The sequence below is a fragment of the Anarhichas minor genome, unplaced genomic scaffold (assembly GCF_050575085.1).
Source record: "Anarhichas minor isolate MPS153535 unplaced genomic scaffold, ASM5057508v1 ptg000033l, whole genome shotgun sequence".
Taxonomy (NCBI): Eukaryota; Metazoa; Chordata; class Actinopteri; order Perciformes; family Anarhichadidae; genus Anarhichas; species Anarhichas minor.
The window spans coordinates 7,256,800-7,269,627 of NW_027466479.1; the positions used below are offsets into that span (position 1 = coordinate 7,256,800).

A 12,828-nucleotide genomic window follows, 5' to 3' on the forward strand; every position below is an offset into this window, starting at 1 on the left:
ACTAAACAAATCGGATAAAACTAAAAAGTCAAGTGTCAGAATTCAGAGTTTTATTTTTTGTCCAGATGACACAATCATACAATACTTTTTTTTTTTTTTTTTAACCTGTGGCTTGTCAGCATTTCAACCAGTCGTTGAAGACTAAACAAAAAAACCTATGTCCCCTTATGTGAAGCTGTTTCTCCCTTTCATTGCAGACAAAAAGGGGGTAAGTGAAAGCTCCTTTTAAAACATGCCAGTTTGTGTGGTCAAAGCAATACAAAGTGTCTAATCCTCATTGTAGAGACACCCCCCCCCCCCCCCCCCCCCCCCCGTTGTCTTTGTGTTAACTGATCCACCTACAAATGGCGCTCCATCCTCGTCCATCCCTCCCTCCCGCCTTTTGTTATCTCACCCTCTTTTGCCCTCTCCCTCCCGCAATGTTTTTTTTCCCTGGGGTTCATTGTTGCTCTCGCAGGTTTGACTGTAGAGACTGCAGTGCTGAAGATGGGAGGCGGTGAACAGATTATCTACTCACCCACAAGTCTCGCTATACGGCCCTGATTTGTTATCGGTTACCCTTGTCTTGAACCAGGACTGACCCATTTGGGCTTGCGTTGGTACCGGAGGAAGCGGTTGGGGGGGGCAGGGTGAAGCCGAGCAGCAGCTGAAGTGGCCTCGTCGAGGCTTAGACCTCAGCGCCGTTCATCGACAACAAGGAGATACTTCAGCTGGCAGCAACAGTGTCTGATGACTAGTCCTCTGGAAACCTGTGCTTTCTTTTTGAATTAGAGACTGATTTAAAAACCAGTCTCCTGCGAACTCTTTGGGGGGGAAAAACCTGGAATAATCTCTTGATTGACTCTTAAACAGCCGATTGTTCATCTCAACGGTATGATTGTCCTTGAGGACCAAACATTGAATCTCTGTCGACGAGGTAAAAATGTTTGTTCCGTGTGATCTCCCTTTTTTAACCTTGCTGTGACGGGATATACTCATAGCTGCATCGGTGGCCTTGAACCCAAGTATCGGGTTGTATCGGGCTGATCCATCTCTGTAAGGCTACACCGTACCAGGAGTGTGACACTGAAGCACACTGCAGCTCAACAATTGGCTCTCTGGATTTGAACCGGAGCTGAAGGCAAAGAAACTTCCACTGGGGGGAAAAAAAGAAAAGCTGTCTGGCTGGCATCCATTTCATCCACAAGGCCGATCGATCCCGCTACCGTCGGCTGCCACAGGTGGCTGCACAGCTATCGGCTACTCAATAATGCATTGACTCAAAACAAGGGATGAAAAGGAGGAGAGAGTGCCTCTGATCCTTTTGGAAAAAAAAAAAAAGGTGCATGACTGGAGAGAGAAAGCGAGTGATTATTTCTGAGTAATGGTGATTTGAGGCCACGTGGGAATTAAAAACAAGTGAACAGATGTTGAAGAGGAAAAGGAAAAGAGAAGAGAATGGCTGCTGACAAAGTGGCTTTGGGGCAAAGGCCGTAGGAAGTGTGTCCAAGCCACACAGGAAGGGGACAAGGAAACCAAAGGAGTAGACTTTGAATACCACAAGGATTAAGAAGGATAACTAACGAAATAAGAGACGACTGTCGTGAACAAAGACCTGTGATTCCTCAGAGATTGGTCTAAAAAAAAAAAAAAAAAAAAAATTTATATATATTTGTCATCATGGTGAACACCGGCATGCAGCTGATCAGCTTCACCTGCGCGGTGACGGGCTGGATCATGGCGATCGCCGTCACGGCGCTGCCCCAGTGGAAGGTGTCGGCCTTCATCGGCAGCAACATCCTGACCTCGGAGATCAAGTGGGAGGGCATCTGGATGAACTGCATCTACCAGACCACCGGCCACATGCAGTGTAAGACGTACGACTCCATGCTGGCCTTGCCCCCGGACATCCAGGCGGCCCGCGCCCTCATGTGCCTGGCCATCTTCATGGGCTGGCTCTCCTGCACCGTGTCCTGCTGCGGCATGAAGTGCACCACCTGCGCCGGCGACGACCGCCGCGCCAAGGCGGGCATCGCGCTCTCCGGCGGGGTCCTCTTCATCCTCACCGGCCTGTGCGTGCTGATTCCCGTCTCCTGGACCGCCAACACCGTCGTCCAGGACTTCTACAACCCCAACGTGCCGCTGATGCACAAGAGGGAGCTGGGTCAGGCCATCTATCTGGGCTGGGCGTCCGCCGTCATCCTCATGATCAGCGGAGCGGTGCTGAGCAGCACCTGCCCCCTCATGGAGAGGAGCGGCAGGTACCGCCGCGGCTACATCGGCCGGAGCTTCGCCAACTCGCCCGCCTCGGCACCGGATCCCCCGAAACCCATCACGTCTAACAGTGTACCATTAAAAGAGTACGTATAGGAAGAGGTGGAGGGAGAACCAGTTAAAGGGTTGATGCTGTTATTTTCCTAAATGTACTCAAGTTTTAAGTCTGTGAATTTTAAGCGTTAAAATGAAATATATATATTTATTAATATATCCATCCTGTATTTTGTATATCTTTGTAATGTTAAAACGTGTCTTTGGTACTTTGACGTTTTGTTCGCTGCGCTGTGATTAACAGTAGTGCCTGAAGAAAGCCCATCGCCTGTATCGTCAAATCCAGTTTGACCGTCGTGGTGGCTTTAATGATGGCCTGTGTTGTGAAGATTGCGGTGAGTTGCTCAGCAGCTGTTCTCTGACATGTCGTTACCCCCTCCATTTGTCACATAAAGCCTTGACTTGATTGTGCCTGCATCGAACGTGTGAAATAAAACCAGTTTGTTACAGAGTGCTTCACTCACTGCGTTGTGTAACCGTCTTTGTCCCTTTGTGTTTTGGTTGTTTCTCTAAAGTACATTTGGTTTGGGCCATGACATGACGCCACAGCGTCATTTTTTAAAAGTAATTTCCTCATGTCCTTATGAAGTCTGGTCCATGCACACACCTCCCATCCAAGGCCGCGTCAAGGGACATTTATTTGACAAAATAAAAAAATCTGGTCATGTCCACGGGGTATTTGTCCATGTAGTCCTGCATGTTTGCTCTTCTAGCCCCGTCGTATAAAATCAAGTCCGATTCAGAAGCTCAGAGTTCCACCTGTGTCGCTTTTACTCTCTTCATTGGGACTCGGTAAAGAAGGACACTTTGCAAAGTGTATCTGAAGGAAGACGGAGAAGCAATTAGTTCACCTACAAATCTTTTTGCCCCCTCCCTTCCACTGCTAACACTGACAGCTAATGAAACAGACATTATAGATTTGGCAGAGCGTTGGCCTCTGGTCAGCTTGTATTAAAACGAGTTATATAAACTGACAGACTAAACTAAAATGCTAGCGAAGGTAATATATCAAACATGTTTCTGGCATTCCTGCTTTAGGATTCTAAAAAAAAACAAAAGGATGCTGCTGCTCCAGAAAACATGACTTTTCATAGTTTGGCTTTAATCGATGACAATACACAAATCTACCAAAAACCTTTTCAATACTTGATAGTGGCCAGACTATTTTAAACTCCATTTACCTGTGATGTGGTCCTCTGCACCGGGACACTCCAAGGATTTCCATCTTTTGGGAGCAGATTCTAAAAGGGATAGATCATCTGCCCTCAGAGTCAGCAGCAGAGTCTTCCTCCTCAGAAATCTGAGCGCATGAATTTAGGTAAAAATATATATATTTTTTAAAAGACCCCAAACCCCAATGCAAACGTGAACAGAAAGGATACTGCTGCCGATAGTGCCGCTCGGCATCCTGCAGCCACTCCAGCATGTCGGACACTGAGGGGACGGTGGCCGAGCGCTCGGTTACGGCGAGCAGGTCCAGACTGTCTGTGTTCTGCTCGTAAAGCTGGAAGACTGCAGAGACCTGGTTACTGATGGAATCCCTCACGGACTGTAGAGAAGACCTGAGGGAAAGAGATAGGATGGATGCCATGGGTCAAAATCCAAAATGTAGTTGATTTTTTTTTTCTGTGGCAGAATAGAACGAAGTAGCTATGAATAGTCTCGTCAGTCATCTGCACCGCACCTCTACGTAAAAGACGGTGCGAGGAACGGGGTGTGATGCTGATTGTGTGATGCTGATTCAGACTGCAATGTCGCCGTCATTCTACTGGGTGATGGCACTTATTAACGGTATGTCGCTCATGTTTTATACAGCTTCCCACTGCCAGAGTGGTAATTCTTACTGCTGCATGATATTTGAGTGATTCCCTGTTACACTGGTAGATGCCACGTTGAACTGAGGATGTGTCGATGGTCTCGTGTTCTGTCGTCACATGCCAGCCCAAAGTGATACCTGCTAGTAAAACAAGCGTGCCATAATATTTGTGAGTGACGTAATCCAGCAAAAATAGTAGCAGCATACCAATGATCAACTGTGACATCACCAACTAAGACAGACTAGCATGCCATCAGCCAGTTTGGGGGGGGGGGGGGGGGTTCGGTAGAACCCCATAGCTCACATATGCCCAGAGACCCTCTAGCATGTAGAGCTGGCCCTGCATGCCTGCTGTTAAAACAAGTGATTATTAAGTAACCACAGTCTGCTAGATGCCAAAAATAAATGTGTAGATCTGTGTGCATCATCGCTGCAGTCTTGCAGGCTTCATTTGTGTTGCACTATTTACTTACGTCTTCTCGTTGAGCTTGCCCAGCACCGTATCCGTGGCTTGAGAGAGTTTAAAACGCAGACGTTCCTCCAGGTCAGGAAAGTCTCGGAGCGGCGTGTTGGAGATTTGGACGTTGGAAAGCGCTCGCGACTGCTCCGCCAAGTTCCCGAGAGACCCCATCAGAGGGCTGCAATCGGCCAACACACTCTTCCATACTGTCTGGTTGCTTTCGAGAGTCTGGAAGCTTTTCCTCAGCGCTTGATGAAGTGACGTTACCGCAGGTTTGGACATTTCAGATGTTTTCATTTGACCACAAAATCAAAGCCGCGCGTGCCCAATAAACGGATCTTAGTATTTCAATTATTTTAGTCAGTTTTTTGATCAACAGACTACTTTCCCACGTTCAACCATTTAAAAGTGAGGTAATATTAGCCGCTAATAACATCTCTCCCTACCATGCTGCGTTGCCTGAACCCACTTCCGTCCTCCTGATGTCAACACTGACGTTTGGCGCTACAATTGGTCGAGAACCATTTTCCGTGACGTAGAGCAAACGCGAGTTGTAATTGGCTGAGTTTAGGTCCGGCCCCTCCCCGCGCCGACATTTGAAAACGGCTTTGTGAAGAAAAGAAGGGTGTCCGACGAAGAACAAAAAACATATACAGGTAACTGTTAATAAAATATGTATCAACAACTCATTATTAAATGTGTGCGTGTGAAGGAAACTGACAATAAAGCAAGTCAGTCAAACTACGAGCTAGCGTTAGCAGAACAAGTGACGTTAGCTTTAACCGTTAACTGTTAGCTTGCTAACGTTAATTAGCTCAACTACCAGCCAGCCGCATGTCGGTGTATATGCTTTCATCAACTTGGTTGAATTATAAAGCGTTACTTTGTATCCTGTTGATATTACTGCCTCGCGTTGGTAAATGTGCTTTGTTTCCGCTGTCTGTCCGTGTAGACATGGCTCCCAGGAAAAGGACGACCAAACAACGGAAGATCAACCCCAAAACGAACAAGCTGGAGGCTTTTCTGGATGATTTCGACAGTGAAGGTGAATATATTTCTCTTGTTTTTTTGTCTCTGCAGCTTCTAAAGCATACATGGCACTTTGTAAAGCAGTGCTCTGTGAAATATCCTAAATACATAGCATTTTACCACCAATCTAAGGCAGGCCCGCTGTATGTTGCTGGGTACAAGCTCCTCAGGACCATTCCAGTGGTGTTGGTATGCAGAATGAGCCCTTTCATTCAATGCTATATCATTACAGAGGGCGACACAGATATAGACACTGGATGAATATTGTATGATATACATACATACACATCCATTATTAAAGAATTGTGACCAAGATATGTACTGAGCCCGACACTGTACAGTTGATATAACCAACAAAGCAGTACTCTCTGGTAAACTGTAATGGCAGTAGTGTGTCCTTTGACCTCGCTGTACTGCTAACTCAATATATACTAATACTGATGGAGGTTGTCTGTAGCAGACTGAAATCCGTCAATAGTATCCATCGGGTTTATATATCTTGTATTATCATTACTGATGCATCGTCATGTGAGCCAGTTTGAACTACGACTGGGTTGTGTAAACTAAAACTTCTTGCTGTGTTTTCACAGTGAAGACCAGAGTTGGATATATGAAAGAGAAGATCAACCAGCTGCTGAAAGATGTGGACAACAACTACAACATGGCAATAATTAAGCTCCCCAAGGCTGTCAGACAGATGACCTGGTTGGAGCATTTCAGTGAGTTGACACAATGAAGCCGGGTGTTATTTATATCGTGTAAAATGAGAAAGCGTTGCTTATATATCTTTTTAAACATAATTGAATGAAAAACATTTGCCCCATCTCTTTGTAGGGACTGAGAAACCAACATCCCCAGAATTGGACAATATAAAGGTGAGTTGATTATCTTTCTCATGATCTTACATCATGTATAATGATTCACAATGTGTCACAAGTTTCATAATCTGTGGAGGCCCGCCCTGTGCTGTAGTAAACATCCGTTCTGTTCTTGATTCACGTCTATTCATCAACAGAGAGATGAGGAAGCTGCTATTGTTGAAAGCGTTGTGGCCGAGGACCACGCAGTCCTTCTGAAATCAGTCAAGAAAAGTATGTTAAAACTGCCTTTTCAGTTTTCTTTTCAAGGCGGGACACCCCAGGCAAACAGTGTTTCATGCACTGGTCAAATCTTTGAGAGTTTGGGCTATTTTGCTTCCGTAACATCTGTCACACTAGTGGAAAGAAAACATCCCAAATACACATTTAAGTGTTTATCTCCACTTCAGCAGCACTTGCATACACCAAACTTTCCAGTTTCATTCCAATCTATATTCTGGAGTTTTTTTTTTTTTTTTTTACAGAGGAGTCTGTTCATATATTATTCATAGCCAGATTTATAGAAAGTTTCATTCCAAAATAATTCTTTTTTTTTTTATGGCTGTTGACAGTATTTTCTGAAACCGTTGACTCTAAATGTATCTACAAAATAATTTAGCGCCTGGCTTTATCCAATGTTCCAGTTTCTGTTCTGGAAATGTGTGCAAATCAGCACATATGTAATAACACAATGCCTTGTTTGCATATTTAAACATAACATTTCAGAAAATATAAATAAAAACTGCTTTAATGTAAGTAATGAACCGGGGAGGTTTCATGGGGGTATCTATGAGTTCATTTTCTTTCTCCTATTAACCCGGGATGTCTCCCCGTAGGTATCAACAATGTATTGATGCTACTTTGGACCGATATAGACTGAACAAATTCCTTCACTCCAGTCAAGAATTTAAGGTTTGGAAAATGATCTCATCCTGTTTATTTTGTCTCCAACTCACAGCATCAAAGAAAAAAGGTGGCACCAAATCCAGGTCAGGGGATGAAAACACCCCGAGCACAACACGGAAGGTAATGGCTGGTTCTTTTCTTTCTCTCCATTCAAACATGCATATGAGGAAGAAAACACAGCGGAGTGTTTGAGAGCATCACTGATCATAAATATCAGAGTGGCTGCCACTTTATGTGTAACTGCTTGTTCCTGATTCAGGGGAACGCAACAAGGAAACCTCCAACTACATCAAAAAGAGCAAAGGCGCTGGCGGTCGCCATGCAGAACACCTCGATCAGACGGTGAGACTTTACTGTCGTTATCTCGTCACCCCTTCTTGCACGTTCAGCGTCTTCGATGATGTCGGACCAACACGTCTGTCTGGTTTCAGATCAAGCAGGAAGGCGTTGGTCACTCCTGCCAGGAGCATGCTGAACTCTTCTTTGATGCTGGGCCCCACCCCCCTCATCACCCCGCGCTTCGACCCAAGGTGAGCAGGCGTTCTGGTTCCAGCTGCCGGTTGTTATATTGAAACACTACTGCTTTCTCCTTCTTACTGCAACAAAGGATGATTCAGTCCCTGTGAATTAATGCAGCTCATATCAGTTTATTTGCACCAATGTAAAGTCTAATAGTTGAGGTTAGACGTCTCTGTCCAAATGATGTGATGAATAAAATTCAAGCTTTGTTTCCTCAGGCTTCCTAAGACCCCCGCTGTGAGGAATCCCCGCCACAAAGAGAGGGTTTACAGCATTTCAGTCAACGGCTCTCCCATCGCAGCAGGAAACGAGGACATCGTCATCAACCTCCCCATCGGCAACGGAGAGGTACGACATTAGTTACCAGTTAGGCTGCTGCTACTGTCGTTTCAATAGAGCAGTTCATTACTTACTGCAACACGATACTCTATGACATGATAATACTTTAAGTACGTGTCCTCTGTGTGTTAGGCCTGTTTTTATGGTTATTTAAACCATTGTGTTATAGTTACTGCATGTCCTGTATTATGTTGATCCAGAGCGTCCAGCTTCTGGCCAGTCAGATAGACTCTGTGGACCTGTCTCAGCTTGATGAAACCGCTCTGAGGAGCATTCGGCTGCTGCAGGTAAGTTCATCACTTGTGTGGTATCTCTGTGGCCCTGTTTTGCTACACAATTTAGTGTAGCATTAGATGTGAAATATTTGCGCATGCATTTATTCTCATTGTTGGTTTTTTCCCCACTTCTTGACAGAATCGACTCACAACCCTGTGTGGAACAGCAGAGTGACCCGACAGGCTGCTGTCGACTTGTACATTACTTTAAACAAATGTTTATTTCAAAGCTTTGTGTCCTCTGCTGTGGTATGGTGTGCTGTTTTCAGCTTGTAGGGGAGATAAACGTGGGTTCACGTGTGCTGTTTTACTATTTTATTCATTTACTGTTGTAAGAATGTCTCGTTAGTGGCCTTACTTACCTCACCTTTCATTTTTAAATGGGTTTTACCTCTTTTGTAGTGATAAGCTTAATCATTTGGGGCTTTTCAGTCCGTCTCCTTTTTTCTCCTTTTCCAGTCTTTTATTCTTTTGGCCAGTCAGACGTGTACATTTTGAATTTGATTTGTAAGTAGACTCTAATCTTACATTTTTATTCGTGTGAATCGTTTTGTCATTGTTGAATACACAGTCCTCCATGTACATAGATCACTCTTTGTCTGCAAGAACCCATAAATGATTTAGTGTGTGTGTGTGTGTGTGTGTGTACTGGGGACTGCAATGTGTTGGTTGATAAGAGCGTGGATGGGTCGCTTGATCCCACATCCATCCATGTAGTGATTTTAAAATACTATAGTGATGCATCAGTAAAATTTACAGCTTTTGGACAAATCTGTCCTCACCAAGCCGTACCTCTGCATGGTGACCAGTAGGTGGCAGCATTTCTCCATAGAGGTTTTACTTGTCTGTGCTGTCTCTCCAGTTGTAACCTGTCGTCAGTATAAAAGCTGTGGACATTGGACCAAAATATTGACGTAAAAGCTGTTTCAATACTTATTTCTCCTGCTGATGATCACTCACAATCTTGGTATTCACTTTGACGCCTTAATATGGTTTTACTTCAATGTACATCATTATATATTTATGGGTAACTAATAAAACGTTGTTGTGCTGCAGTGCACCACTGATCTTTGTTTAGCTCATGGTGGCTGACTGCGTGATAGAGTGGCTCTGCATTGTTGCTACCATAGCAGTTATTTTCCTCTACAGCTGAACACGCTTTTGCTTGTGTAAGAAGTTCCTCTTGTCCTTTTTGCGACTGTTTTTCGCAGTGGGACGTGGGGGGGGGGAGGTCACGTGGTGTGCTGTTGGCAGGAAGTGGCAGTCTGTCCCGCTGCTGGCACACAAACCTGCACTCTGACCTTCGGGGACATCATAACGCTGCCAATTAAGAGGCTCGTTAAGCTTCGTTAGGCCTGATGAGCTCGTTAGGATTTCCACCTGGGATGATTGTGGGTCAGGCCGGGGCTCACCGTGGGCCCAGACAGACAGGTGTAACTCTTTGCTATTCCCGCTAGATTCTCGTGCTTTATATGCTACCAAGCCACGGCACGGGGAACTCTGTGCCCCCCCAGCTGAAAGCCGGGCCCCGGTCCCATCCATCTGTATCCATCTTAAGCGCTTCATCATCTGCTGTCTCTCGCCAGCAAACTGTGTTGCAGAGGTAAAAAACAACAGAAAACCAAGCTCTGCATACCCACAAACGACAGATGTTGTGGTCAGCGGTGCATGCAGTTCAGCTCCCTCGTTAGCGGAGCACCGAGCCCTCGCGCACCTGCTCTACATATCATAGAATGTTCCTACTTTTGCCTCTGAATATATTGGATCCTTTTGTCGTCTCCCTCTATTCTCTAGGTGGGTGTAAAATTGCCATTTTGCACGGATGGCTGGGTTTTCAGTAAGCACGCATCATGGAGGGATTACTGAATCTTAAGTTTCATGGCACCCCCGCCCTGGCCTACACCTGCAAAATGTCTCTCAAAGAGATCTACTTACTGCAAATAAATGCAAAGAAAACTACAAAAGGGGGGCAAAACAACCTCAAAGAGATAAAAGGGCGCTGGAAAAATAACTGCGAAGACACACAAAACACCAACCAGAAGGGGCTAAATAAATATAAAGTCTGTGCGTCTTGCTCTTATTTAGTAGTAGCGATGCTGGGGTCTGTGAGTTTTCATCGAAGAACCTTGGGTACTTCTCAAGTCTCTTAATTCTCATTTCCTCGCTCCTCGATACTCGCTTGAACCGGAAGTTGTTCTGCGCCGCCATATTGACGGCCGTCCCAAAGCTCTTGGGCCTTTCTCAATATGCGTACTTCTCTGTACTTGTGAACTCGTGGACTTTTGAAACGTCATCAGTCTCAGCCCAAGTACTGTTCCAATTCAAAGTTCACATTAAGCCAAGCACGGTCCAAATGCCCGGATGTGGCTCGCTCCGCCCATTTGACCGGGTATGCATCGGAGGTGACTTGTCTGTACTTGGGACAGCCAAATATCCCAGAATGCATTTTGCACCAGCAACAGGAAACAATGGCGGAGGAGAAATCACACAACTGGAAGTTGAAACTTTCTAAATACTACTGTTGTTAAGTCACAGAAAGTCATTTTAGGATGTTTTGAGGCGAGAAGTTAGTTGTTAAAGCATCAAATCTGTGGTCGGTTTGTAAAGATTCAGCCGATTTAAAAATATGCTCCGACGATTTCGGAGATGTGAGGTGTTGCTCGCGGGACCGGCATTAAACCAGCACCGGGGGCTCAGCGCTCATGTTACCCGCCTAGAACAGCCTGATCTCGGCAGTAAACCCCGCCAGCACCGGGGGCTCGGCGCTCACGGTGCGCGCCTAGAACAGCCTGATCTCGGCGAGTCTTTTTGAAACTTGCCGCTGGTATTGACGTCTCTGTAGCGTTTTCCTCGTCGGCAAAGAGTACAGCAATCCGGATCTGATCCACATACATATATATACATACATTTATATATATATATATATATATATATAATATATATATATAATACACTTATATAATAATATATCATTTTTTATTTTAAATGAAAATGAAAACAGCAGGGTTGTCATATTTAGTTTGATTGTAAAAATACTTTACAGTAAAAAAACGGATTAAACTCATTAGCAAGACCAGCTGAGGTGGTGATGTCATCAAGTAAGCTGCTGTTCCAATTGTCCCTACTGCGTTCTCTGGACTTGTGAACTTGGGTATTGAGAAAGGCCCCTTATTTAGCTCTGAGGAGAGAGGATCGAGGAGAGAGGAGGGATCTCCGAGGAGCCATGAGCGAGGACCCACGAGAACAGACTTCCAGGAAGTCTTTTAACGGCCGACACGCCCCCTCATTGTTCATCAGTCATGTGATTGGACGCTGCAGCCGATCGGACTGATGAGATTTTTCAACATGTAAACAGTGAAGACGGATGACAGAATAAACTCAAGCTTTATATTTGATTCGTTTTCTGATTCAACATCTGGTTTAAATAAATGTTCATTGTAGACTGAACAACAAAAGGACCACAAACAACTTTCTTCATTTATTAGAAAGATGCAAAATAATAAAAATCATACATCGCTGAAGGCCTTTTAACCATTGTGACCGGCTGGCTGCTCTACCGAAGAGATTGTGGAGCGACCTTTAAATAATACATCGCTGAAGGCCTATGCAGAAGTGAAAAGAGTCTGGAGTGCAGGAAAAGGTCGTCCCAGTTCCACAGTTGCTGGTGAATATGAGGAGAAAAGGATTAAAGGACCCGCTGCTCCAATTCCAGTCCCTGATGTGCGCCTGGATGCCACAGACCGCTGGATGATAATGGCTGAAAAGAAGGAAAGATGGAAGATACCAAAGTGCACAGGTACACCAAAAGCCAAATGCCGGAAATGTGACAGTTCAAAACCAGTATGTCTCATGTGTTCAGATTAAAACCAGTATGTCTCATGTGTTCAGTTTAAAACCAGTATGTCTCATGTGTTCAGTATAAAATGAACATGAATTTAAATCTTCAGGGCAATTCAGTTCTAGTAATGTTTCCTAAATTAAGTACTTTATTTTAAGACAAATAAATGTCAAAGCTTTCTGCAATGTAATTTAATCTTAAATGAAGAACATTGATTTTTATTAGAGTATGTATTATTTATAATTCATCTAGTTCAATTTGAAAACTGACAATAAATATTGTTGATATATTATTAAACTTTCTTTATTTGATTTGACAATCAGTCTTTGACTTCCTACAGATGTTAATACAACTGTTAGACTACTTCAATATAGCACAAGTTATACATTACTGTGATGTTCCGGACCTTTGACTGAGGAAATTCTCTCGAAATGGACCTCGTTGAATTCTAACTGAATACCCCAGGCATAGAGGGTTAAGAT

General features: G+C 44.4%; 3 protein-coding genes across 3 annotated transcripts; 2 read left to right on the top strand and 1 right to left on the bottom strand.

Annotated features, from left to right (window-relative positions):
• The first annotated feature begins 345 nt into the window (after positions 1-345).
• Positions 346-2,913, top strand: cldn35 (claudin 35). Its single transcript, XM_076106132.1, has one exon. The coding sequence runs from the start codon at positions 1,660-1,662 to the stop codon at positions 2,347-2,349; it is 690 nt and encodes a 229-aa protein (XP_075962247.1). The 5' UTR covers positions 346-1,659; the 3' UTR covers positions 2,350-2,913.
• On the bottom strand, positions 2,589-5,051 carry airim (AFG2 interacting ribosome maturation factor). Its single transcript, XM_076106133.1, has 4 exons — positions 4,597-5,051; positions 3,690-3,869; positions 3,489-3,607; positions 2,589-3,127 (listed from the first exon to the last, which is right to left on the bottom strand). Exons 1-4 carry the CDS (start codon positions 4,878-4,880, stop codon positions 3,087-3,089), a joined length of 624 nt encoding a protein of 207 aa, XP_075962248.1. The 5' UTR covers positions 4,881-5,051; the 3' UTR covers positions 2,589-3,086.
• Positions 5,052-5,203: 152 nt separating this feature from the next.
• On the top strand, positions 5,204-9,568 carry cdca8 (cell division cycle associated 8). The gene is made up of 11 exons (XM_076105752.1): positions 5,204-5,239; positions 5,536-5,628; positions 6,203-6,331; positions 6,447-6,487; positions 6,628-6,703; positions 7,428-7,495; positions 7,635-7,717; positions 7,807-7,905; positions 8,113-8,242; positions 8,434-8,520; positions 8,648-9,568. The coding sequence occupies exons 2-11, from the start codon at positions 5,538-5,540 to the stop codon at positions 8,681-8,683; spliced, it is 840 nt and encodes a 279-aa protein (XP_075961867.1). The 5' UTR covers positions 5,204-5,239; positions 5,536-5,537; the 3' UTR covers positions 8,684-9,568.
• The last annotated feature ends 3,260 nt before the right edge of the window (positions 9,569-12,828 follow it).

Bases quoted from the DNA above. Each gene is read 5' to 3' on its own strand.
- cldn35 (XM_076106132.1), top strand. From the start codon at position 1,660: ATGGTGAACACCGGCATGCAGCTGATCAGCTTCACCTGCGCGGTGACG.
- airim (XM_076106133.1), bottom strand. From the start codon at position 4,880: ATGAAAACATCTGAAATGTCCAAACCTGCGGTAACGTCACTTCATCAA. The intron at 3,608-3,689 runs GTATCCTTTCTG...TCATGCGCTCAG, and splicing joins GAGCGGCACTATCGGCAGCA to ATTTCTGAGGAGGAAGACTC. The intron at 3,128-3,488 runs GTAAATGGAGTT...GTCTTCCTTCAG, and splicing joins TGCAGAGGACCACATCACAG to ATACACTTTGCAAAGTGTCC.
- cdca8 (XM_076105752.1), top strand. From the start codon at position 5,538: ATGGCTCCCAGGAAAAGGACGACCAAACAACGGAAGATCAACCCCAAA. The intron at 7,718-7,806 runs GTGAGACTTTAC...GTCTGGTTTCAG, and splicing joins CAGAACACCTCGATCAGACG to ATCAAGCAGGAAGGCGTTGG. The intron at 8,243-8,433 runs GTACGACATTAG...ATGTTGATCCAG, and splicing joins TCCCCATCGGCAACGGAGAG to AGCGTCCAGCTTCTGGCCAG.